The 23,837-nt window shown below is 46.4% G+C and overlaps 1 protein-coding gene and 1 long non-coding RNA gene across 3 annotated transcripts; one reads left to right on the plus strand and one right to left on the minus strand.

Moving 5' to 3' along the window:
- On the minus strand, positions 1-12,101 carry MSL1 (MSL complex subunit 1). 2 transcript variants are annotated; one of them, XM_086357816.1, is made up of 9 exons: positions 10,976-12,096; positions 8,257-8,480; positions 6,850-7,232; positions 4,896-4,943; positions 4,379-4,443; positions 3,677-3,744; positions 3,166-3,290; positions 2,928-3,000; positions 1-2,535 (listed from the first exon to the last, which is right to left on the minus strand). In XM_086357816.1, the coding sequence occupies exons 1-9, from the start codon at positions 11,741-11,743 to the stop codon at positions 2,445-2,447; spliced, it is 1,845 nt and encodes a 614-aa protein (XP_086213942.1). In that variant the 5' UTR covers positions 11,744-12,096; the 3' UTR covers positions 1-2,444. The 2 variants fall into 2 exon arrangements, with proteins under 2 accessions (XP_086213942.1, XP_086213943.1); XM_086357817.1 differs by lacking the exon at positions 4,896-4,943 and having other exon boundaries at positions 10,976-12,101.
- Positions 12,102-18,613: 6,512 nt separating this feature from the next.
- LOC147351697 (uncharacterized) lies at positions 18,614-22,227 on the plus strand. Its single transcript, XR_015147624.1, has 2 exons — positions 18,614-19,256; positions 20,048-22,227. It is a non-coding gene; the product is annotated as an uncharacterized LOC147351697 (long non-coding RNA).
- Positions 22,228-23,837: the final 1,610 nt, after the last annotated feature.

Here is a 23,837-nt window from a genome sequence, read left to right on the forward strand (position 1 = left end):
TTAACAGCCACAATAGTTTATTTACAGTTGAACTCTTTATAAGATATTTACAAGACAACCAATTTTACACATCAGAAATGGTATCAAAAGTATGAATTACAACACAGACAACAATATGAAATGGGCATAAAACAAAGCTGAAGTAGACAGACAAGCAATTTCTTTTTTTTAATTTATTAACACTAGCTTAAACTTTGTTAAAGAAAGAAACAAAGAACTATGTTTTAGGAGAACGGCAGGGCCTTCACTTGAAGATTGAATTTCACAGTGTTGTATCCCATGTAGGGAAAAAACAAGACTAATTTCCCCCCACACTCTGACACACTGTCTTTTTGCTCTTGGAACTTTGCTCATCTACTCTCCAACCTCCTCGAAAAAACTTCAACATATCCAAATCAAAGGAGAATTGATCTAGAAGAGGGGGCAATAAAATAGATACTAGGTAGAGGGAAAACCAAGAAAATTAGAATCCACGTAAGTCTGGGCAAATAGCACCTCATGGATTCCTCTTCATCTAACTTGAGTTCAGAATCTGGGAAGTCCCTTGGGTAGGAACAAACAAAGGTGAAATCTGCTAACCCATATCCAAAGGAATCCAACAAATGCTGAAAATTAAGAAACTGAGAGGAATCAAGGAATAAAATAAGGAGACACTGACTGGTCTTTTTTCTTCTTGGGCACATTTTAAAGGAACATAACATAGGTCAGAGTAGGAAAGCCAAACAGTTTGCCATATTAAAATGATGGAGAACAAAGAAAATCTGGCCTAGTTTTTCTAGAAATCTCCTTCCTCTCCTTAAGGTGTGAGATGAGAGCCCCTAGTGGAATAAGTCCTATTTCTCTCTACATTCTTGCTGCAAAGAAGTTCACAGCAGGTTCCCTTGTGGAGAGCCCACTCTCCTAAGCAGATGGAGTTACAAATGAAAACCCATAGCCACACACACACACACAGGAGAAATAAGAGCAGCAAGATCATCCAAGAATACTACATGTGCTGCCCGAGTAATTCCTTTAAAAGTCAAACTCAGGGAGCACAGACCAACATCTCACAAAAAGCTTTAGCAGTGGGAGGCCCCTGAGGAACTTTTTTCTTCCCTTCCCACAATGGTATCCCATTCTCTCATGCTCCACTGTCGGGCCGGCCACACACCCTACATACCTTGGCTTCTCCTCTAAAAGTGCTAATAATCTGGGGACATATTCTCTTCAAGGATAAAAGCCCCTACCTTCTAGGAGATTAGACCCCTACTTGTTTTCATACAATAGTCCTGAAGACTAAAGAAAGGCAATTCCTATATATTTAAGACCAGAGGTCTTGGCTCTATTTTCCTTCCAGATAGTTACAGGGATCTTACACTGAGACCAAAGTGGCCTGGAGTGCTGTCCTGAAATTTTTTAACAAAATGGGGGAGGTGAGGGTTGGGAGGGGGGAACCAAGATGGTACACATACAAATCTATTTTTACAAAATGAACTGGAGAAGCTCATTAGGTACATCTGTTTGTTTCAAAATGTAGACATTTGCCAGCCAGAGGAAGCACATTATTTCCACATACATCCCCACCCTCCCTAAATCTCTAACTCACCACCAAGAGCTCAGCTAAAAGGATAAAACCCAACTAAGGAATACTCAAGAGGTGATGTGACACAAAGACATCTGTACAGGATCTGGCATGCCATTCCCAAACACCAACTGCTTTTGTTTAGAGCCATAACTGGCCCCAGACTAACCATCCTCTTTCTCTCTTCAGAAGATTTTATTCTTGAGGGGTGGGGAAAGAAATTCAGTTACCCATTAACTTAAGAAAATAATCACAGCCAAACATCCCTTCCCACATGGCTGTATCACAAAACAGTTTTAAGACAACTGTGTTTTCAGATATTTATCAACCAACTCTCCATTATCTTTTCTACCCTGTGAAGATGACTTGCTTCATCATGTCACTTGTTATTCCTCATCTGGTCCTTAAGCTCCTGGTGAAATTTTGTTTTGTTTTAGGGTAAAAACCACTATACCCATACTATAAGGAAGGGTATACGGGGCGAGAAGAGTGCCATGCAGGCACAACTCTAAAGGCAGGGGTTGCTTCATCTTCCACAAGTCTAATGAAGAGAGCCCTTTTACCCCTTTAACATAGGCAAATGTAAAGAAGCAGACCCCTGAAGCTTCCAAGTCTGCCATCCTATAGATTTAAGTTGAGAACTCATTTCCCCAAAAAGGGAAAAGAAATCCCAATCACCCTCCACAATTCACAATTAGCCCAATGAAAGAGTTTTTGTGAAATCAGAGTGATGAAAACAAAACCAAGATCAGGGGAGTATGGAAGGGCATTTTCAGCAAATGGTAACATACATAAGGACATAGGTCACATATACAGGTCTCTGCCACTCCCTGGGAATGGCATGCTACAACTATCTGAAGACAGAAGGTTCTTGCCAGCACAGCTATTTCCTACACGTCCGATGAGGTGTTTGCTTCTTCTGGATCTCCAACCTGCATCGGCTACGCTCATCCAACCAGGGCAGCTCAAAATTCCTGGCAAAAAAAGAATAAGGAAATCAACCTGCAAGACTAGAAGAAATTCGGTATGGACATGAGACTGTCAAAGAGATGGTATATCCTTCACCATTCCTAGCCCTGACTCCCAAGTCCCAAGTTTGGAGTGTCTTTCTTGCCTCAAAGTCAGAGCAACGGTGTGCTATTAAAGTGCTTGAATAATCTATTTCTAAATCAAAAAGCAATCCTCCTAATTGCTGGCTTGGGAATCTTCTCATTGCAAAAGCTAGTGGCCCAGGCAGCCTCACTTGTCAAAGAACCATGGCTATCCCTAAGCCAACTATTCCACCTTATACTGAAGCTTTCATGAAGACTGAAAGCGAAGTGAAGTGCAAGCCACCTGAGAAGAGCGAAAAAAACTTTATACTTACTGTGGAGTTAGTTTTGGTAACGGTCGTCCGAATGCTACAACAGGCAAGAAGGGGGTAATCATCAAACTTTCAACTATGGAAGAAAGCCAGATGGGACCTTGTTAGTGACATAGATGGAAGATATCTAGCAACTATACCTCTTCCAAAATACCACATTCATTCAGAGCAAGCTGTATCCTGGGCCTTGTACCCTTTTTCTTCTCCGAGAAACTTACTCTCTTAGATAAACAAAACTTACCATCATCTGGCTCAGGGAAAAATGAGGTAACCTCGGGCTCAGATTCCTGAATTCCTTTCTTTTTATACATTCTGAGCTGCAGTCGCTGTAAAATTCTTTGTTCCCTGATCCTCTGAATATCCCATCTGGGAAAAACAAACCAGACAAAGAAAACAAACAAACCCAATATTACTGAAAACCTGCTCTATAAAGGCAACTCATATAATCCAGATGCTAGGGAGATCCTGGCTGAGACTTCTAGATGAGGGGATGGGGGGGCGGGGAAGTAGGGAGTAAAGAAAACTGTCTGCTTGATTAGGGAAGAGCTGTTTAGGTCTAGCAGTCTGGATCATGTGTTAGTGTTCCCCACAAGAAAAAGAGGCCAAACATCTTTAACAATAACCACTTCAAAACTGTGTTAGGAAGTCAGTAACTTAAAAGTATTAAGAGCTCCTGGGCTCCCCTCAGCAGGGATGAGATGTCACAGTCCTATAGGCTCAACTGTTCCCACAGTGAACATCTCTAGCCTCACCTTTTCCTTCTCTTCTCATCCAGCTCCAGTTTTGCATGCCTCTTTGAAAACACACTGTCATCCAGGTTCTGTGTAAAGAATAGCAGCTGATAAGTTATTTATCACCATGTGACATGTATTCTCATTTCCAGCTTCCAGGAATAAAAACTCTTTCACCTAAGTCTGTGAGTTCTATGGGTATCATGGGAAACTCCTGGTAACAACAATCAACAAAACACATACTCCTATCCCCACTCCTACCCTTGTAGAATCTCCGTATTTCAAAATCATTTCTATAACTTTCCAAAGTGAAAGTCACATAAAACTGAAACAACCCTTCAGACTGCCACAAACCCTCCCTACCGCTATACTTTATAAGGGTATGAGTTTAAAGTAAGTATCAAGCTTTCAAAAGGCAAATGAGCTTGGAATATATAATTCTGTTTCTGAGGGGTACATGCCTAACTTTTCTACTTAGCATGAAACCTAGCTCTGTTTTGAATATTCACTAGCTACTTATTTTTTAATAAATCACTTAGCCATTTTAGATCTCAGTTTTTTCATCTATACAACAAAAGAGTTGGACTTGATAATCTCTCAAGTTACCTTCTGGCTTCAGAATTCTATTTAACCCATCCATACAGTTATGATGACATATTCAAGTTATACCCCCATTTCTAGCTATCTCTCACTCCCTTCTACTGACAGGTCTTGGGTACCTACCTCCAAAAGGTCTGAAGGATTTGGGTCCCTTAGAGGCTCTACTGAGTGGTCCCTCCAAGAAGGAACTGGAAAGAAAAAAAAAAAGAAAAAGAAAGGGAGGAGGGGTGGAACCACCCTTAAATCCAAGATCACACAACCTACTATTCACTAGGACAAGAAGTCTTTCCCCAGATAAGACAAAGTTACCAAGTGATAGGAATCCATTCTATGGCCTCACCTGAAGCCATATTCAGTGTCCTCGCTATGGTATTGAAAGAACCTAAAATGCCATTGCAGTCTGCCAAACACAGGATCACAAAAAACCCTAAACCAATACCTGACAATTCATATAATGGATGCTATTGCAGTTCCTGAAAAACAACTGAAATTTGTAGTCATTTTGAAGTCTACAGTGTAATCACATACCAAAGAATCTCACTCTCCCCCATCCAACTGATGGGGGATACAACTCCCAACCATCCACCATCCCACCAGCCCCCACCCCAGGCCCAGTCAATATAATTCCTATTCTACTCACCAGCCAAGACTGAAGTTTCTCCTGCAACACTTGATGGCATCAGACACCCTAAATAATGCAGGAAAGAAGAATCATCTCAGTGTAAAAAGAAAAAAAGCCCATACCCAAAATGGAGGAAAGGATCATCACTGATGCTCTCACTAGGAAGCCATTTTGTTTTTTTTGAGTTGCTCTTTTGAGAATTTCTCTCGGGGGAGGGGAAGAGGGAACAACAGACAAAAGAAAAGAAAATAAGCCCACCACTTTTTTTTTTTTTACACTGAGACGACTTCTTTTCTTCATTATTTAGGGTGGTTTCCCTGCAACAGTTGATGGCCAAGGATATCAAACCTTAAACTCAGAACATGGCAGGTGAGTAAAAGTTGACCCTATTTTTCAAATAAAAGATCAGTGTTCTCAAAACTTACACATGTAGTCTTCTTAAACAGCTCCCTCCTCCCTCCAAACAAACTACCTTGCTGGTCCAGCCTGAACAACATGCACAAAGACTTTGGCTTCCTTAGAACAAGCCATTGAGACTTCCTCTTGAAATAGGGGCATCCAGAATAAGGATTCACACATTTATTCACAACTCAGGCTCCTCAAAGGACTGGGATCCCCCCAATCAGACTCTGTCTGTACTGCTAGACCCACAATATCAGAGGTGTTTGGAATTTTCTGTACTACGGCAGAAAGGGTTTTCAAAAACAGCCAGTCACACAGAACAGCTCCGGACCAAGCCATTTCTCAATCCCGGATGGGAAATTGCTTCACGGTTTCTCTTGTTACACAGCATTGCCATGGCAGCAAGAAGGTTAACCATTAAGGATGAACCTGTTCAACTGACTGAACCAACAAAAACCTGAACCTAGATCAGGGTCCTGGTCTATCTATGTACTCAAATGTAAGGCCTAATGAATTTTAGATAATGAAGAAGAGTAATCTATCTTCCCCACTTGATTTTGTCACCAGAACAGCCAAACAAAAGCCTGGAGAATGCTCTTGTCTTATTGGAATGGATTCCCATACCCAGCCCTACGAGGGCAAGACACATCAGTAGAAACTCAGGACTGTGACTCTATCCAAGAAGGCTTCCCCACCATCACCCCGGAGCACCCACAGTGACTGTCATAGACTAACATTACACGATTGAAGGCACATTCCAGTTACTGGTTGATGTAGGAGATAGGGAAGCATCTCTGTATGGAAGCCATGAAGAACAAAAAGGGAATGAAGACCAAGGTCCCATACCCCACACCCATCCCAAGCAGCTCAGATATCCCAAGATAGTCCTTATTGTTTGAAAAATAGTTTGTAGACCATTTTATTTAAATATATGAACAACCAATGGGCTACTGCAATCCAAGTAAACTCTTCACATTTAGAACCTTTGTGAAGTATAGTGAGATATAGTAAGACTGTTGGTCTTTGGCAGATTCCTCCTGCCCCCCAGACCGGGACACAGAGATACAGATAAATGTTTATATAGTTAAAGAGCGGAGGCCCAGGTGAAATTCCCCACCCCAAGCTGGCTCCCCAGCCCAAAAATTACCATTGGCCCCTGAGAACACCCAAAGACCACCCTCCCAGGTTTCACACAGTATCAATTGCAGGAACAGTCGTGCATGGCAAAGTATAAGTTCTATGCATTTCACAGCACAGAAAACCCTTCTTTCAGAGGGCATGCAAGTTGCCGGAGATTACACCCCCAAGTCTGGTGCTCTTGTGATGAGCAACTTACTGGCAAACACATCTCCCAGTGTTGTAAGCAGGCAAATACATTGAGCACATTTTGCTGTAATTCCATCTATTTGCAATGCCTGCACAGTGTCTGTCTCTGGCTGTTAACTTACTCATTCTTGACAGAACTCTGCTTTATTGATTGCACTTTTTTAAAAATGCCAAAGGCATTTTCACACTTGTTAGCTTGACCGCCACCACTAGGGTATAAGAGCAAGTGTTCTCTATGCCTTACTTGCTACAGTCTCCTCCTTCTTTGGAGAGGATTCCCGTAATGGTAACGGTGATGGGGGAGGCTGGTGCCAACGACACAAATACATTTCTGTGGTGGAAAGGTACGGCAAATCTTCTATCTCACTTGAGAAGGCTTTCTCCTTGGGATGGATGCTGGGTCCCTTCTGGGGAGTTGAGAGTCTTGGCGGGGTGTCCACTGAAGACCGGGGCTTTTCTGGAGTTTCTTGGCTCCTCAATTCACGTTTACAAACAGTTTCAGATAAGGAACCACAGGGTTCCTCTTTAACAGGAGAGTGCTTAGGAGTTTTTGTTTTGACTTTTGAAAATTCAGGAGCCAGCTTTTTAACAGGAATCTTTCTTTCTGTACTTCCAAATGGGGATTTCCTATTAGATAGGGAAGAAAACATTATAGAATTTTATTGACTCTTGAATAAAATCTGATTTGATTACATTTTGGGCAAGAGAACTAGCTTGCTCCAAAATGACCAGTATTCAAGTATCTAAATATCTGGGTTCACTTGGCTGTCATGAGCAGGAACAGCCTCATGCTTAACAGTATGTATAATAAGCCTTTAGTAAACGTTTGTTGAACAAGTGAGTTTCCATGCTTAAGCACCTCTACTACTATTCTATTTACTACTAAATCTAAAAAGGTTCCTATTTTATTCCAGATCCTTTAGCTAACATCAGCTGCCTCTACTCTGTGGTCTATTTCACTCCTGTCAACCAGATGCCAGTCTTATCCCACCCCCCTATTCCTATACCATGTTAATTACAACCATTTTTTCTTGCTATCTTCTGATTCTCTTTCTCCCACCAGTCTACACACACACACACACACACACACGCACACTTCAAGAATGTCATCTCCTTTCCTTTTTTACCAACCTAAGTTCTATACTTTTTCAAGATCCATTTCCTCCTTAAACTTTCACTGTTCTAACGCACAATAATTAATCTCTTAATAGTCTGTATCACTGTTGTCCATCTGCATATTGAATTCTGAGTTTTCAAAATGTATGCTATCCTTATAGCTAGACTAATCTCTTCGAGTCCAAGGACAGTTAGAGCTTACATTTTTAACATCTACCAGTGTCTAACGCAATGAAGTAATTTAATACTTCCTAACTTGAAGTGAAGGGCTATAGTTTTAAGAAATTCAGCTGTCACATTTGCTGCCCATTCTCTTTATGATGTATACTGCATTCTGTAATTATTACTGTGGCCAAAATGTTCCTAACAGACTTTTATAGCCCACACAAGGATGTTTCAGTTTCTCAGTGCAGAAGACCTTGTGATTCAAGATACAGTTGTATTAAAACTAATTCATAAGTCCTCATCCCTTACTCTCAGTCACTGCAAACAAGTGACCTCAAGTCCAGACAGTGTAAGAAAGTTATCAGCACACCTTTTGTGTCCCTTTCCACTCCGCCCACAGGAGAAAGGCTTGGGAGGCAGAGTCTGGGGTGTCTCAGAAAGCTCCGGCTGGCACTCCAGTTTAATTTTCTCCGATAGCTCCGTTTCCTCTCTTTCTTCAGTTTCATAGCCCTGAAACAGCTTGTGCCTTTCTTTCTCGTTATCCTTCTTTACCAGCTGCATCCGCCTTTCCATACGTTCAATCCGAGCAAGGAGCTAAAAAAGAGAGTGGCAAAATGCAGACTTAAAAAACAGAAAAATTAAACACAGGTACTTATCCCCATTCTGGAATCAGTCTGGTCTTCTGCCTCTTTCCATGAACCACAACAATTCAACTTATTTTTAACAGGCAGACATAATCTGAATAGATTTTCTTAATCACAATAGAGAAGACAAGGTGCACTGGTTAATTGGCGCTAATGTAGTTGGGGAAGGACATGGGGAATCTGTAGTTCATTCTTCTGAAAAAAATCCTCTTCACCGGGAGAGGCCACAACATGCCTTTTAAATGGCATGGTCTCTGCTACTGCTAACATGTGGCTCCAAGTCAGTTTGGGAGTTTCCAGAATTAACCTTAATGTTCTTTTAGGAGGCCCTGAAGTTCTCCAAACACTATCCTCTCTACTTCCACTCAAAAATGCTACACACAAGGGCAAAGTGCAGACAGTACATTGAGACAGAATTAAAAGCTCACACAATCACAGTGCTGCTAGGGATTGCAATGTTATTTGAAAGGGGGTACGGTAGGATGGGGAGGTGCCACCTAAAATGTGAACACTCAATTTGGAAAACTTATAAAAAGAACCAGTACCCATAAGTCCCATCAATCATCAAATACGCATATTGCTTTGCATTTGAGATAACAGAAAAACTTACACCTATTTATTTAAATATTGAAAAGTCTTTTGACTCTAATAATTAAAGGGAGGACCACATGATCAAACACAAAATGGAAGTCTATCATCATTGAAAATTTCACATTAAAATGTTCTGAGAAAAGATGCCAACTGTGCTACTTATACTCTATAACAAGAATTTTATTTGGGTTAGACAGTGATATTAATGTTGACTTCATTATATCCACTTAGCTGCACAGATCTCATGAGGCCAAATAACAACTGGAATAAGAGAAACAAGCTTAAGCAACACTAAGACTGCAATACACAACAGAGGCAGTGAATGCCAAGTTCAGACTGACACTCTATCCTTAACTCACCCCACTTTTCCTGCCTAGGAAAATCTGCAAAAGGGCCATTACCTCAGGAACTGAGCAGAAACCACAATCAGCAGAGAGCCCCCTGTCCGCCACACTCTCATTTCATCTCCTGTTTTGATTCACGGCTTTAACGTTACTTAAGCATGTTTGTTTGTGGATGACATTTCCTTGATTTCTTCTCCTTCACTGGTCGTCCTCTCCCCACTCCCCCCCCCCCAAGTCAGGACATGATGTGTTGTAATTACAGTACCATCACACCCCTAGACTGCAGTACAGTAGCTGAGCAGTGCCACCTCCATATTGAGTAACTTCCACAAATCAACACCATGAAATATTTTAATGAGACCGGCCCCAGCTCCCATCCCACCTTGCAGAATGCATTCTCTAATAAAACAGTTGCTGCCTGAAGAGATTCATTTGGAAAGCAAACAAAATGAATAGCCCTCTGCTCCCTTGCTCAGCCCTTGGCGCACACAACGCCAGAGAGAGAGAGGGAGGGAGAGAGAGGAGAGACAGAGACTGCTGCAGCCTGAACACAACAATTGTAGAAACCATGTTTATTTTTAGGCAGCTGTAAGGTATGCTAGCACTATAATATCCCACCACCACAGCTTTCCTGATATCTGGAGTATGTTTTAACACATCAGGTGCCCTTAACTACTGCTACAAGGGTAATAAAATAAAATAAAACAAGCCCATATAGTCATGCTCCTCAGAAGTACAAAGAAATAATAAATGACTTCCCTACATCTTAAGATTCTAATATAGGAGGAAAAATTTTGGTCTACTTAATACATTTAATAAGCTTAATTTCCCGATGCCTTAAAACCCTTCCAGTTTCTAAACACCATGCTTATACAAGGGAGCTGGTCAGTAAGTCATGTTTTATAACTCAGATTCCTATTAAAACAAACAAAAAAAACCCTGAAATCAAAGGTGATGATTCTCCTAATATCATTTTAAAAAGCTAAAACAGGATTCCACTGTGAGTCACCCCAACCCCTCTGCCAATGAAAAGGTCTACTACTCTATCTAGATAAAGATGCTACAGCAGTGCTTAGAGCAACAGCTGCTATGGCCCTCTCCTCCAGAATGCATTTCTAACGCAAAGCTCTTGAACTCCTTCCATAAAGCAACCACATATGCATCCCACCTTTTCATTTTTCAACCCCTCACAAATCAGGTCTTTCCCACTCAACGTCTTTCCCACTCAACGTCTTTCCCACAAGTCTGGGGCTGTCATTTTAAATTAACCCTTTGGCACCTGAAACTTCCCCTCCCCCTCCTCCTGGGAGGTTGCCCTTTAACCCTTCCCTCAAACCCAACGTGTCTGTGAGCCTGGCTCCCAAGGACCCAGCAACTGAGAAGACTCCTTTGCTGGTGGCCGACCTCCTTACCCCTAACTCAGGGATACCTTAACCTCCTACAGCCCCCTTCCCCCGAGCATGCGCACAACTCGCTCCTCGTCCCGAACGCAGATTAACCCTTCCCGTACCGTGTCTCTCTCTGACTTCAGCTCCTCGATCTCCTTTTCCTTGGCTTGCAGCTGCTGCTGCTGCTGTTCGATGAGGTCCAATTGCAGCAGAAGGATCTGTTTGAGGCAGGCGGCCTGACTGGAAGCTCCAGAGCCTCCGCCACCTCCGAGAGGGCTCTTCCTCATACTCTTCCATCGGCCCTCGCTGGCCGCCAGGGTCCCGGCGGCGGCGGTGGGCGCGAGGGGTGGCGGCCCGGGCAGAGGTAGTGGTGGGGGTCCCGCCGGGTCCGAGGCGGTGGCAGCTGGGGGAGCCGCCCCACCCTTGTCCCCAGCCCAGGGCGTAGGCTCTTTGGCCGCCGCCACGAGAGAGCCCGTCTGAATGGGCAGCACCGCCTGATACTTGGGTCGGGGACTGCAGCCGGCTCCGGCTGCCGCTGGCTCCCCCCCAATGCCAGCTTGTTTGGTGGCCGGGGGTGGACAGGGCAAGGGCACCGAGCCGCCCCAGCTCTCTTCCTGCTGCCCGGGGGCCGCCCCGGCCGGGAGTAACAAGCCCCGGCCCTTGCCGCCGCAGCCGGCCGGTGAGGGCGCGGGGCTCCCGCCCTGGGAGGAGGCCAGCGGGGGCCCCGGCTCCTTGAGCTTACGGTGCCGGGGGAGGAAGTGGGCTTCGGCCGCCCCAGGTTCGTCCTCGGGCCCGCCCAGCGCCGCAGCCCGCTCGTAGTCCAGTCGCTGCTCAGGGTTGCCGCCGGCAGGGGCCGCGGCCGCCTTGAACACTGCGGATCTCATGGTCATAGTGGTCCGGAGCAGCGTCGGGGACCGAGACGGAGGAGGGGGTGGGGAAGGGGTGAGGTGCGGGGGGTCGAGGACGGAGGAGGGGGAGGGGAGTTTGGCGGGCTCGCCTCAGCAGCGCGGCAGCAGGCCTCGGCTAGCGCGGCTCCTCCGGGGCCCGGGCGCCATCCCGCCGGCTTGCGGAGAAGTGGAGGCCGCGGCTGAGGCCCGCCGCCGGCCCATGGGGGCCTCGCCGCCGCCTCTGCTGCCGCCGCCGCCGCCTTCGCCTCAGAGGCAGAAGCTCGCACCCAGCCGCCCCCGAGCTCATCCCCGGAGCTCGCTTCGGCCCCCCCTGGCCCGGCCGGGCCCGCCTCGTCTCCCCACCCCACACCCCCCTTCCCCGCCCCGGCCCCCCGCCCCGGAGCTCGCCTCAGCCGCCCCGAGCCTCCATTTTCCCCCCCCTCCTCCTCAGGAGGGGGTGGGAGGGATGGGTCCGCCCAAAGCCCTCCTACTACGGGAGAGGGTCTGTCGCCTCACCCGGGGGTCTCCGGACTCGGGGTCCCCCTCCCCCACAGTCACCCCCGACGCCTCAGCGTTTCCCTTTAAAAAAACGGAGCCGCTCGGAGCCGCCACAGCCGCAGCCGCCGCCGACCGGAGGGCGCATGCGCCGGGAGAGAAGCAGGCGGGAGTGTACCGGGAGCGGAGAAGAGGGAGGCGGGCCGCGCTATTGTGAAAGGGGCCGCTGTCGCCTGGAGGAGGGCGGGCAGGGGGCCGCGGGGGCCCCGGGCGCGGGGGGCCGGCGAGGGGAGGCCGGGAATAAGGGGCGAGGACCGAGGAACCCGCGGAGCGGCGGGGTGAAGGTGGGCTGCCGGAGGAGGGGCGAGCCGGGGGAGGGTCCGGAGGAGGGAAGAAAGGGCGAGGGCGGCGACGGGCTGTAGGCGAATGCTGAGGCTCCGGGAGAGAGAGAAGCGCGAGAGAGTGGAGTTGAGAGGAAGGAAGGGGGCTTTGGGAGGCAGATGCGCCCTCCGTGGAAGTGTATCGAGTGCTCCATGTACCCGGCCTGCGCTGAGCGAACCCTTTCCCGGGCACGTTGGCAACAGGCCTGGCCCTCACTGGAGGGGCCCCGCGGCCCCGCGCGCCGCCTGGACCAGAGTTAGGATGCAGGTTTCTGTTTGAGCTTGTGGGTGTTTGCTGGGCATAGAATTCTAACCCCTCTATCCCTGTGCTCCCCAGCAACCCCACACTTGTATGGGAGAGAATGCAGTTCTTTGTCTCTAAGGGACCCAGACCAGAAACGGAGGGGACCTCTGGTACCCCGAGGGAGGAAAATCCATGATGTCTGCTGCCTAGGGAGTTGTTGCCACCACCTCCCTAGAATGAAGTATTGCCAACTACCAACAGTTCTTTCCCAACGGCCACCTCCCCAGACTTGTTAAGTCACTTCTAGCGTCTTCTGGGGGTGTTCATGAAGGACTGAGGCAAAGGAAGTCTCATAAAGGATCTTTACCTTTACCGACAATAGAAATACTTTAGGGTATTAACGTATGCTGAGCACTTTGTCCTCTCTGTGTTCATTTTGTATGTCTGTCTAACCTTTCAGGCAGCTTTAGCCAACAAGTCCTTACAGAATTTCTCCTTGAAAACTTTTAAATAGTTTTTATTGATTTTTCTTTTCTGTTTAGGTGGGATTTTTTTTTTTTCCAGTCTATATGGATATGACTAACATTAGTTGGCCTCATGTGAAAACCTCTAATTGAAACTGTGCCTCTGCCCTGTGAGCTCAGAGCATGAAGCACTGCAAACTTTAAACAAATGGATGGGAATGTGCTAAAAAGCCAAGGGAGCCACAGCCCTCTTCTGCCAGACTGTATGGCCTCAGATCTGCAAAGGGAGTATTTGGAGTTAGGGATACCAGTTAAGTGGGGGCCATGTGTGGCAGGAGGCATATAGAATATGGTGATCTTTTTCAGTGTCAAGACCTTCAATACCATCTCTACACTGCTCACATGCTCACTCATGTCCGACTCTGCGACCCCAAGGACTATAACCTGCTAGGCTCCTCTGTCCATTTTTCAGGCAAAAATACTGGAGTGGGTTGCCATTTCCTACTTCAGGGCATCTTCCCGACCCAGGGATCAAACCCAAGTCTCTATACTGGCAACTCCTAAATTTAGATCTTCTTCCTAGGCTCATTCCCTCACTCCAAAATGATATATTCAGATGCCTAGGAAACATATCCACTTGAACTTCTAATAGGCATTTCAAATTTGTGTCTAAAATCACACTCCTGAATTTGCCTCATCTAAATCCTGCTTCTATAGCCTTCCTCTCTCTCTCACTTCACATCCAGTCAGTCTTCAATACCATTGCCCTTCAATATGTATATCCAGAAACATACACCTTTGCAACATTTCCACAACTTCCACCTTGAGCCATAATCTGAGCCATAATCGTATCTCACCTTTTTTTTATTGCACTAACATTGTAATTAGCCCCTCAGTTTCAACCTTTGCCTTCCCCCACTGAGGTCTGTTCTCAACACAGCAGCCACAGTGAACCTGATATGAGAACATGTTCTTTCTCATGACTTCCCATCTTACTTGGAGTAAAAACAAAATTATCCTTTTGGTTTTTAGAATCTGGTGACTCCTACTACTCTCCCCCTTACTCAGTCCCTTCCTGCCACACTCACCTCTTTGCTGTCCACACACACCCAGCATGGGTCTGCTCACTTGCTATTCTCTCCACCTGTGTCACTGTTTCTTCAGATATTCACATACCTTCCTATTCATTGCTTCTGTGTTTTAGTAAATGTCTTTTCATCAAGCCTTCTTTTCTGGCTATCTTATGTAAACCCACAACCTCTTCTAAATTCCTTCCCGGGCCTTTCCTGCTTTAGTTTTTTCATAAACTTATTACTATCTAAAGTGAAGTGAAATGAAGTCGCTCAGTCGTGTCCGACCCTTTGCGACCCTGTGGACTGTAGCCCACCAGGCTCCTCTGTCCATGGGATTCTCCAGGCAAGAATACTGGAGTGGGTTGCCATTTCCTTCTCCAGGGGATCTTCCTGACCCAGGGATCAAACCCAGGTCTCCCACATTGCAGGCAGATGCTTTAACCTTTGAGCCACCAGGGAAGCCCCTAATAGATAATGTTAGATATTACTATCTAATATGTAATTTATTGTGTTTATTGTCCTCTTCCACTAGAATGTGAGCTTTATGTTTTCTTTCTCTGCTGTCTCCTTAGCCCGTAGAAATATATCTGGCCTAAAGTAGGCAGTTAATAAATATTCACTGAGTAAATGAAGTGTTTAGATATTTAAGAGAAAGCCTCTACCCTTGACCTTTAGCTTGGTTGAGAGTGACAGCCTTATTAATAGGGTGTAAATAGTGAAACCTAGGGAAGAAAAAAGTTGTCTAGAAGCACAGAGAAGATAGAACATACTATCTGGAGGGAACTGAGGAAGTGACAACTGAAGTGGGTCTTAAAGGCTGAGGCCATAGGAGGACATTGCAGAGTTGAGAACATTACAGATACCTGGGATAAAAGGATGTATTGGAGGAAATGGAGAAGTCAACTGGACTTTAGCTTGGATAGTGGGGAATATAGGCGATAAAACAGGCGAGGTATATTGAGACCAGATTATTGAGGTCTGAAGGCCCAGTTAAGAAATGGATACAATCGACCCTCCACATGCACAGGTTCCACATCTACAGGTTCAACCAAGTGCAAGTTGAAAATATTCAGGAACAAAAATTCCAGAAAGTTCCAAGAAGCAAAACTTGAATTTGCTACAAGCCCAACAATGATTTACATATCATTTGCATTGTGTTAGGTATTGTAAGTAACTAGAGATGACTTAGAGGATATGCATAGGCTATATGCAAATATACACCATTTTATATAAGAGACTTGAGCATTCGAGGATTTTGGTATCCTGAGCAGGATTTTGGAACCAATCCCTCTCTGAGGGACTTGAGACAACTGATTTATCAGCCAAGGTGAAACACTGAAAGATTTCCAGCAAAGTGAGGAATAATCAGATTTGTGTTTTTGAAAGCTAATATATGTTTGTACTGAAGGCAGGAGACCAACTTGCAGGCTATTAGTTCAAGTGAGAGATGATAAATGGTTAATATAAGGCTTGAGAATCTAGTTTTCGCATTATTATTTTACAGAACTTTGTAATCAATTGGAGAAGGAAATGGCAACCCACTCCAGTACTCTTGCTTGGAAAATCCCGTGGATGGAGGAGCCTGGTGGGCTACAGTCCATGGAGTCAGAAAGAGACAAGACTGCACGACTAAACTTTCACTTTCTTTGTAATCAGTAGAAACAGTGAGGAAGGCATGAGGGAGAAGGAGGACTTTGTGGTCGACTTCTAAGACCAGGATTTGTTCCATGAACAAATTCCCTGTTCTCTTCCTCACTAGACCAAATGTTAGTCGCTCAGTCACGTCCAACTCTTTGTGGCCAATGGACTTCAGCCCACTAGGCTCCTCTGGCCATGGAATTCTCCAACAAACTCCCGTTATTAGTCAAAGCTATGCTTTTTGCCAGTAGTCGTGTACAGATGTGAGAGGTGGGCCATAAAGAAGGCTGAGCACCAAACAATTGATGCTTTTGAACTGTGGTGCTGGAGAAGACTCTTGAGAGTTCCTTCAAGAGCAAGAAGATCAAACCAGTCAATCCTAAAGGAAATCAACTTTGACTATTCACTGGAAGGACTGATGCTGAAGCTCCAATATGCTGGCCACCTGATTCAAAGAACTGACTCATTGGAAAAGACCCTGATGCTGGGAAAGATGGGGCGGGCAGGAGGATAAGGGGGTGACAGGATGAGATGGTTGGATGGTATCATTGACTCAATGGATGTGAGTCCAAGCAAACAGAGATAGTGAAGGACAGGGAAGCCTGGCGTGCTACAGTCCATAGGGTTGCAAAGAGTGACACAACTGAGTGAACAACAAGACCAAATCTGGACTGTCATCACCTGGGAACTTGTTCGAAATGCAAATTCTTGGGTCCCAATCTGCTGCTGCTGCTGCTAAGTCACTTCAGTCATGTCCAACTCTGTTCAACCCCATAGACGGCAGCCCACCAGGCTCCCCTGTCCCTGGGATTCTCCAGGCAATAACACTGGAGTGGGTTGCCATTTCCTTCTCCAATGCATGAAAGTGAAAAGTGAAAGTGAAGTTGCTCAGTCGTGTCCAACTCAGCGACCCCATGGACTGCAGCCTACCAGGCTCCTCCATCCATGGGATTTTCTAAGCAAGAGTGCTGGAGTGGGGCACCATTGCCTTCTCCGTGGGTCCCACCCTAGACATAGTGAATCAGAAACTCTGGGTGGGATTAAGCAGTATGTGTTTTAACAAGTGCACCAGATGATTCTGATTCACCTTAAGTCTGAAAAACACTACATTGGCGTCTATATCAGGACCTATTATTCGAGAACCAGATAGTAAATATTTTAGGCTTTGACAGCAGTGGAATTTCTTGCACTATTCAACTCTGCTGTTGCAGCACAAAAGACTGTAAATGAACAAATGGTGGCTGATGGTTAAGGTACCACTGGTATGGGGATTTAGAGGGAATGACAGGTTGCAGATTCACTGTTTGAAAGCAAAGGCTCTGGTGTGAATACTGCAACAGTGATCACATTCCTACCATGTTACAAAATTTTATTTATGGACACTGAAGTTCAAATTTCATACATTTTCATGTTATGTGAAATACTACTTTAGATTTTCAATATTCAAAAATACTTAGCTGAATTATTAGAGAAATGCAAATCAAATTATAATGGAGCACCACCTCAAACCAGTCAGAATGGCCATTATTTGAAAGTTTACAAATAGGACTTCCCTGGTGGTACAGTGGATGAGAAACCAGTTGCCAATGCAGGGGACTCAGGTTCGATCCCTGGTCCAGGAAAATTCCACATGCCTCAAAGCAACTGAGGGTGTGCACCACAAGAGAAGCCATTGCAAAAAGAAGCCCGAGCGTCTCAAGAAAGAGTAGCCCCCACTTGTCACAACTAGAGAAAGCCTGTACACAGCAATGAAGACCCGGTGCAAACAAAGATAAATAAATACGTCTACAAATAACAAATGCGCCCATGTAAATTTAATGCCAGGCTCCTCTCTCCATGTGGATTTTCCAGGAAAGAATACTCGAGTGGGTTGCCATGCCCTGCTCCAGGGGATCTTTGATCCCAACCCCGGGATCAAACCCAGGTCTCCCACATTGCAGGCTGATTCTTTACTGTCTGAGCCACCAGCGAAACCAAAATTTAAGGCAGGGTGGCTTAATACTGTCACTTACTCAGAGATCACATACTTGCTATTTTGCAAATGTTGAAATGTACCTTTCTAAAATGATGATGATAGTACACAGCAATTGGTAGTGGTAGTTTTTTAATGTCCTTGGCAAAATAAAAAGCTGGCAATCCTACATCAGTTCCCTACATTTTTTTTTTCCTGAAAACTTTACAGCACTGAAATCCAAAATCTAGGATTTCACTGCTTCAGACTAAGTAAACATGCTTTTCTCCCCCAAAAGGCTGGAATTTTGAATTTGATGTCTGATCTCCTTGATCTCAATTCATTGGATGAGGTGAATAAACTACCAGAAAACTGAAACTTGGGAAGAGAAACTCTCTAAAAAGGAAGAGAATTTTTGCTTCGAAACCATTAGTTTTTTTTTTTAACTAATCGTATTTATTTATTTTGGCTGTACTGGGTCTTTAGTTGGAGAGAGTGGGGGCTATTCTAGTCACAGTGCACAGGTTCCTCATTATGAAAGCTTCTCTTGTTACTGCACACAGGCTCTAGGGCTCCTGGGCTTCAGTAGTTGTGGCTCTCCGACTGTGGCAAGGCTCAACAGATGTGGCCCATCAGCTTAGTTGTTCTGAGGCACGTGGGGTCTTCCCAGATCAGGGATGGATCCTGTGTCTTCTGCATTAGCATGCGGATTCTTTATCACTGAACCACCAGGGAAGCCCTATCATTAGGTTTTAAACTGTGATAATCCCTAAACTAGGACACATAAGGACATAAGATACCAAAGAGTAAAGACCAAGAGGGAGAGAGTAGACCTGCTGGCTTGAGAAGGAGCCTGAGGTAAACCATAGGACCCATAAATCAAGTCCCTAAACACTTCTCTGCCTATTTCATCCCTAATGGGATAGTGACCATTTCCATTTGCCCTCTGGCTAAGTGTATGGATGGAGATAAAGCCAACACTTCAACCATTATTCTTAAGACTTTTGGAATGACGGAATCCCATTTCCATGACCTACATTCTTTGAATGGAAAGCCTACAGTGTGGAAAAAGCATGTAGCAAACCCTTTTACCAGTCTGGGTCCTGGTTTCCCCAGACCAAAAAAAAAGAAATAGATCACCTTTAAGACTGCATGAAGTTGCCTTTCCCTACTAATAGTGGGGTAGAACTAAGTAGTATAAAGAGACTTGCTTTGGCTTCTTCCCAGAAAGAGAAGATTCATCTCTGCAGCTTCCTGAGGCTCTCGGAAAGGTAAATAAAGACTGGGGCTGCGTAGCTGGCAGTAGCCCAGCTCCACAGGGCACCGAAATGAGACCCACGGGTGGAGAGGCTACCTTTCCCTTCTGGAGGATTGGGGGATGGGGAACCAGCATGGAGCCACAGAAGTTTCCGGCTCTGAAGCTCGGCACCGGCCCAGAGCTCTTTCTGGCAAAAACCCTGCCCTGCGTTCCAGGCTTCCGCGAGCAGGATGCTTGCGTGCCGCTCCCCTTCTCCCCTCCGCGGGGGCCTCTCCGCAGGACACACCCTCCACCCTCTCTGCTGCCTTTTTTTTTTTTTCCCAAATAAAATCACAACTCAAATTCGGGCATATTTCTCCCTTTGCCAGCCCCGCCAAAACTTTCAGCGAGTCCCGCCCACTCCACGTGGACCTCCCTTCCCTTCCCAGAAACCTCTGCGAGGACCCCACCCCCAACACGTGACCAATTGTTAAATTTCCTTCTTCGGCTCCTTTTTCGCTGGCAAAAGGACTTTTAACGACTGAACAAAAGTGCCCCCTTCAGGGTGAATGTGGAGCAGCAGCATGGGGAGAAGAGGAAAGCTGATTGAGGGCTGGAGTGCAAAAGGGGGCTGTTGCTGCCTCTACTTAAGATTATTTCAAACCCACGTAACTCCCTGGCTGATAGCTTTAAGGATCATACAACTAAAAGATGAGGCAAATTCAAGAGGAGGGATATCGTGAAAGGAAATTGTTTTGGAGGAGGAGTTGGGTAGAGTTTTAATCCCTAGCTGTAAACTTGACTACCTGTACTTGATTTCCCTAGAGTTCTTCACGATGTTGGCAGAGCTCTCGGAGATCCCCGAATACCAGCTGAGTTCTTTAATTATGTGCCGGATAACGGGAACGTGACCTCTCCTAGAGTGAGCCTTCAGTTTGTGGCCTCCTCCATCACCTCCCTTTCCCCAACAACACTGAAAACAGTTCTTCCTCTATGGGCTGTTTCCTCAAGCTGCAAATTATTTCCAGAATGCAGAATCCTCTCCCAGCGTTGAGAACATTTGCCCAGGATGGGTAGAGCCCTGGAAGATCATGTTGGAGGAAAGGGGAGGGCAGGACAGTAAAAATCAGTCCAGTGGTAAGGTTTGATGCAGAGCAAGGGGACTAACCAGGAAAAGCTAGCCAGTTCAGTCGCTCAGGCGTGTCCGACTCTTTGCAACTCCGTGGACTGCAGCATGCCAGGCTTCCCTGTCCAGCACCAACTACCGGAGCTTGCTCATGTCCATCAAGTCGGTGATGCCATCCACCATCTCATCCTCTCTTGTCCCCTTCTCCTCCTGCTTTGTCTTTCCCAGCATCAAGGTCTTTTCCAATGAGTCAGTTCTTCACATCAGGTGGCCAAAGTACTGGAGCTTCAGCTTCAGCATCAGTCCCTCCAATGAATATTCAAGACTGATTTCCTTTAGGATTGACTGGTTTGATCTCCTTGCAGTCCAAGGGATTCTCAAGAGTCTTCTCCAGCACCACAGTTCAAAAGCATCAATTCTTCAAGTGAAGCTAAACAGAGGGAACCGTTTTCCTTGGGAAAATTCTCACAAAGACTTTGTCCATTTTCTTCTCCACTCCTTTTCCCCAGGTAAGATGTGAGACTGAGGGTTTGGGTAGGAATTGGGGTAATGGAAGGTATGCGACTGAAGGCTGACTAGGAGAAAGGGTTGTACATTAAGCAGTGCTCAGAAAAGGAAGGGTAAATTTAAAATCAGAATAGTCGGGTGCCATTTGTCCCTCCAGAGTCATAGAGGTCATAGTAGATAACCCAAAGGCTAAAAGTCTCTTGGGCCACAAACAGGGGGACTTCCATTGTAGCCAAGAGGTACACTACCCAGGGGCATACTAAAGAGAGATGTGTGGAAGGGAATGGGAGGAGTCCTAAGGCACTTATTTTCCAGCGAAACAGCTCCAAGGCAATGAAGCTAGAACGTAAAGGACACTTGCCCTTCTATAACTCAGCATCTGTCAGCGCTCCGGTTACCAGGTGCTATTTCCAGAGTTCTGGGCCTAGTGCAGGAAAAGGGAGGGGCCCTGGTGGAGAGGCTGAGGGAGACCCGATGGACTCCTCCCCCAGCCCAGCTGCAATTCCAGATTTTCGCCACTCGGGGTCTCCCGAGCTCAACCACAGCCCCAGAGTTAGGGACGCGGAGACAGAGAACCTCCAGAGGACTGTTCAGGACTTCAGTGGTGACCCTGAGCAGAGAGGTGACTTAGGGGTCATTTGCTCTGAAGCTGCAGACCCTTCGCATGGCTGTTGGGAAGACATTCAGCCTCAGCCTTTCTTTCTAAAAGGGATTCGTGGGACCAAGAACTATAATAGCTCCCCACCTCTTACCCTCCGAAGTCATTTCCTCCCCTGCGCGTTTCCTTCCCCTCCCCCATCCTCGCGGTAGGAGCACTACCACCATCCCCCACGGCCTGTCAGAGTCCGGAGGAATGCTCTCACCCTGGCTGGGTGCCAAGCTCTGGACTTCCTGGGCTTTGGGGTGGGGCTTGGCCAAGGGGAAGCCCTTTGGACAGGAGAGCCACCCAATCCTGTATAGCCTGCTCGCTCGCGCGCTCTCGCTCTCTCTCTGCCTGCTAAGCAAAAGGCTCATCTATCATTCTCTGTCACCATCACCTAATTTCCTATCCCCATAATAGGATTTCCTTGCCAGAGCAAAACATCCACAATCTGGAGGTGGTGGGCATCCTAAACACTGGTTCGTAGTGAGAGGTGGGGGTGGGGGAAAACTATTTTAGAACCTGTCTTGCCTGTTCCAGAAGGCCTGTAGCTGGAAGCAGAGGTTCAGCAGCCATGGTCCTGAGCCCTGGGGCTCCTTGTGGATCCTTCTCAGAGCCATTGGGTCTAAGGAAGTACGTCTCTTAATAGTAAAGCTTGGGAGTGGATTTCTGCATATCTGACTACTTCTACCAAGCTTCCATGTTCCTGAAATAAATCAGTTGAAATCTAAACTTGTTGGTCTACCTCAGGGCCAAGGAGATCTTTCCAGCCGACTGGAATGGGTTCAGTGAGAATGGGTAATGGGCAAAAACTACTCCCAAATCTAATGAATATAGAGACCAGGCCTGTCAGAGACCTCTGGCTCCTATCCAGTGGGTCACTGCTCAGAAATGTTTTTGCGTTGGGGGGATAGGAGAGTCTTCTGATATTGTCCACAAATGACAAAGTGAGAACTCAACCCTACCTCACAGTCCACCAGTGCAGATTTTGCAGCCTGTCTCCCTGAAGTCATCATCTGCAGATCTGTGCTAGATTCCCAAGTTCCTGTCTTGAAACCTCAGCACCCCCACACCAGGGCCTAGGGGAGAGCCGATGTAGGTCATTGCAGCTGAACCTGCAGGGCTGTCTGCTCCTTGAGCCCAGTGCCTTTCAGACACAGAGAGGAAAGCTTGCAGAGAAGTGAGAGAAAGGGCTCTGTGAGAACCGGAGGAAAGCATATTCCTCAAAAAATGAAGCATGGAGAGGCTGTAAGTCAACTGGTCACATCTGAGACAAGTCATGGGAGTTCTGCTCCTGAGAGGCTAACCTGTGATGGAGGAGGGAAGTGGAGAGAGGCAAGGCTGAGCAAGGCCCCATCCCTGGCTTTCCCTCCCATGCTCCATTTTTTCTCTGCTTGCCTGTGTGAGGGAACCCTTCTTGTGTCCATCCCCCATTCTCCAGTCACCTTGCTTTCAAGGCTCAGGTTTCATTCTCAGAAGCCTTTGTGACTTGCCCTCAGAGACCTTCTGCTTCCTCTGGTCAGTTTTTGGGTCTCAGGAAGCTAGAGTAGGCCACGGTTGTCCCCACCCTCCCCCACTGAAAGGCTCTTCCTGCTTTTTATCTGTTAAACTCATTTTGCCTGAGGGTACTTCCAACCCTTTGGGACCTCATTCCATTTCTTGACCCTACCCCTGCCACCCCACCCCCACCCCACCCTGAGGAATGTGTGTCTTTGTGTGCCTCTATGGCATCCGGTCCCATCACTTCATGGGAAATAGAGGGGGAAACAGTGGAAACAGTGTCAGACTTTATTTTTCTGGGCTCCAAAATCACTGCAGATGGTGACTGCAGCCATGAAATTAAAAGACGCTTACTCCTTGGAAGAAAAGTTATGACCAACCTAGATAGCATATTCAAAAGCAGAGACATTACTTTGCCAACAAAGGTTCGTCTAGTCAAGGCTATGGTTTTCCCTGTGGTCATGTATGGATGTGAGAGTTGAACTGTGAAGAAGGCTGAGCGCCGAAGAATTGATGCTTTTGAACTATGGTGTTGGAGAAGACTCTTGAGAGTCCCTTGGACTGCAAGGAGGTCCAACCAGTCCATTCTGAAGGAGATCAGCCTTGGGATTTCTTTGGAGAGAACGATGCTGAAGCTGAAACTCCAGTACTTTGGCCACCTCATGACAAGAGTTGACTCATTGGAAAAGACTCTGATGCTGGGAGGGATTGGGGGAAGGAGGAGAAGGGGACGACAGAGGATGAGATGGCTGGATGGCATCACTGACTCGATGGACATGGGTCTGGGTGAACTCCGGGAGTTGGTGATGGACAGGGAGGCCTGGGGTGCTGCGATTCATGGG

This window comes from Bos grunniens, chromosome 19 (assembly GCF_055505025.1).
Source record: "Bos grunniens cultivar Pamir isolate PY7600 chromosome 19, Bosgru_T2T1.0, whole genome shotgun sequence".
NCBI classification, from domain to species: domain Eukaryota; kingdom Metazoa; phylum Chordata; class Mammalia; order Artiodactyla; family Bovidae; genus Bos; species Bos grunniens.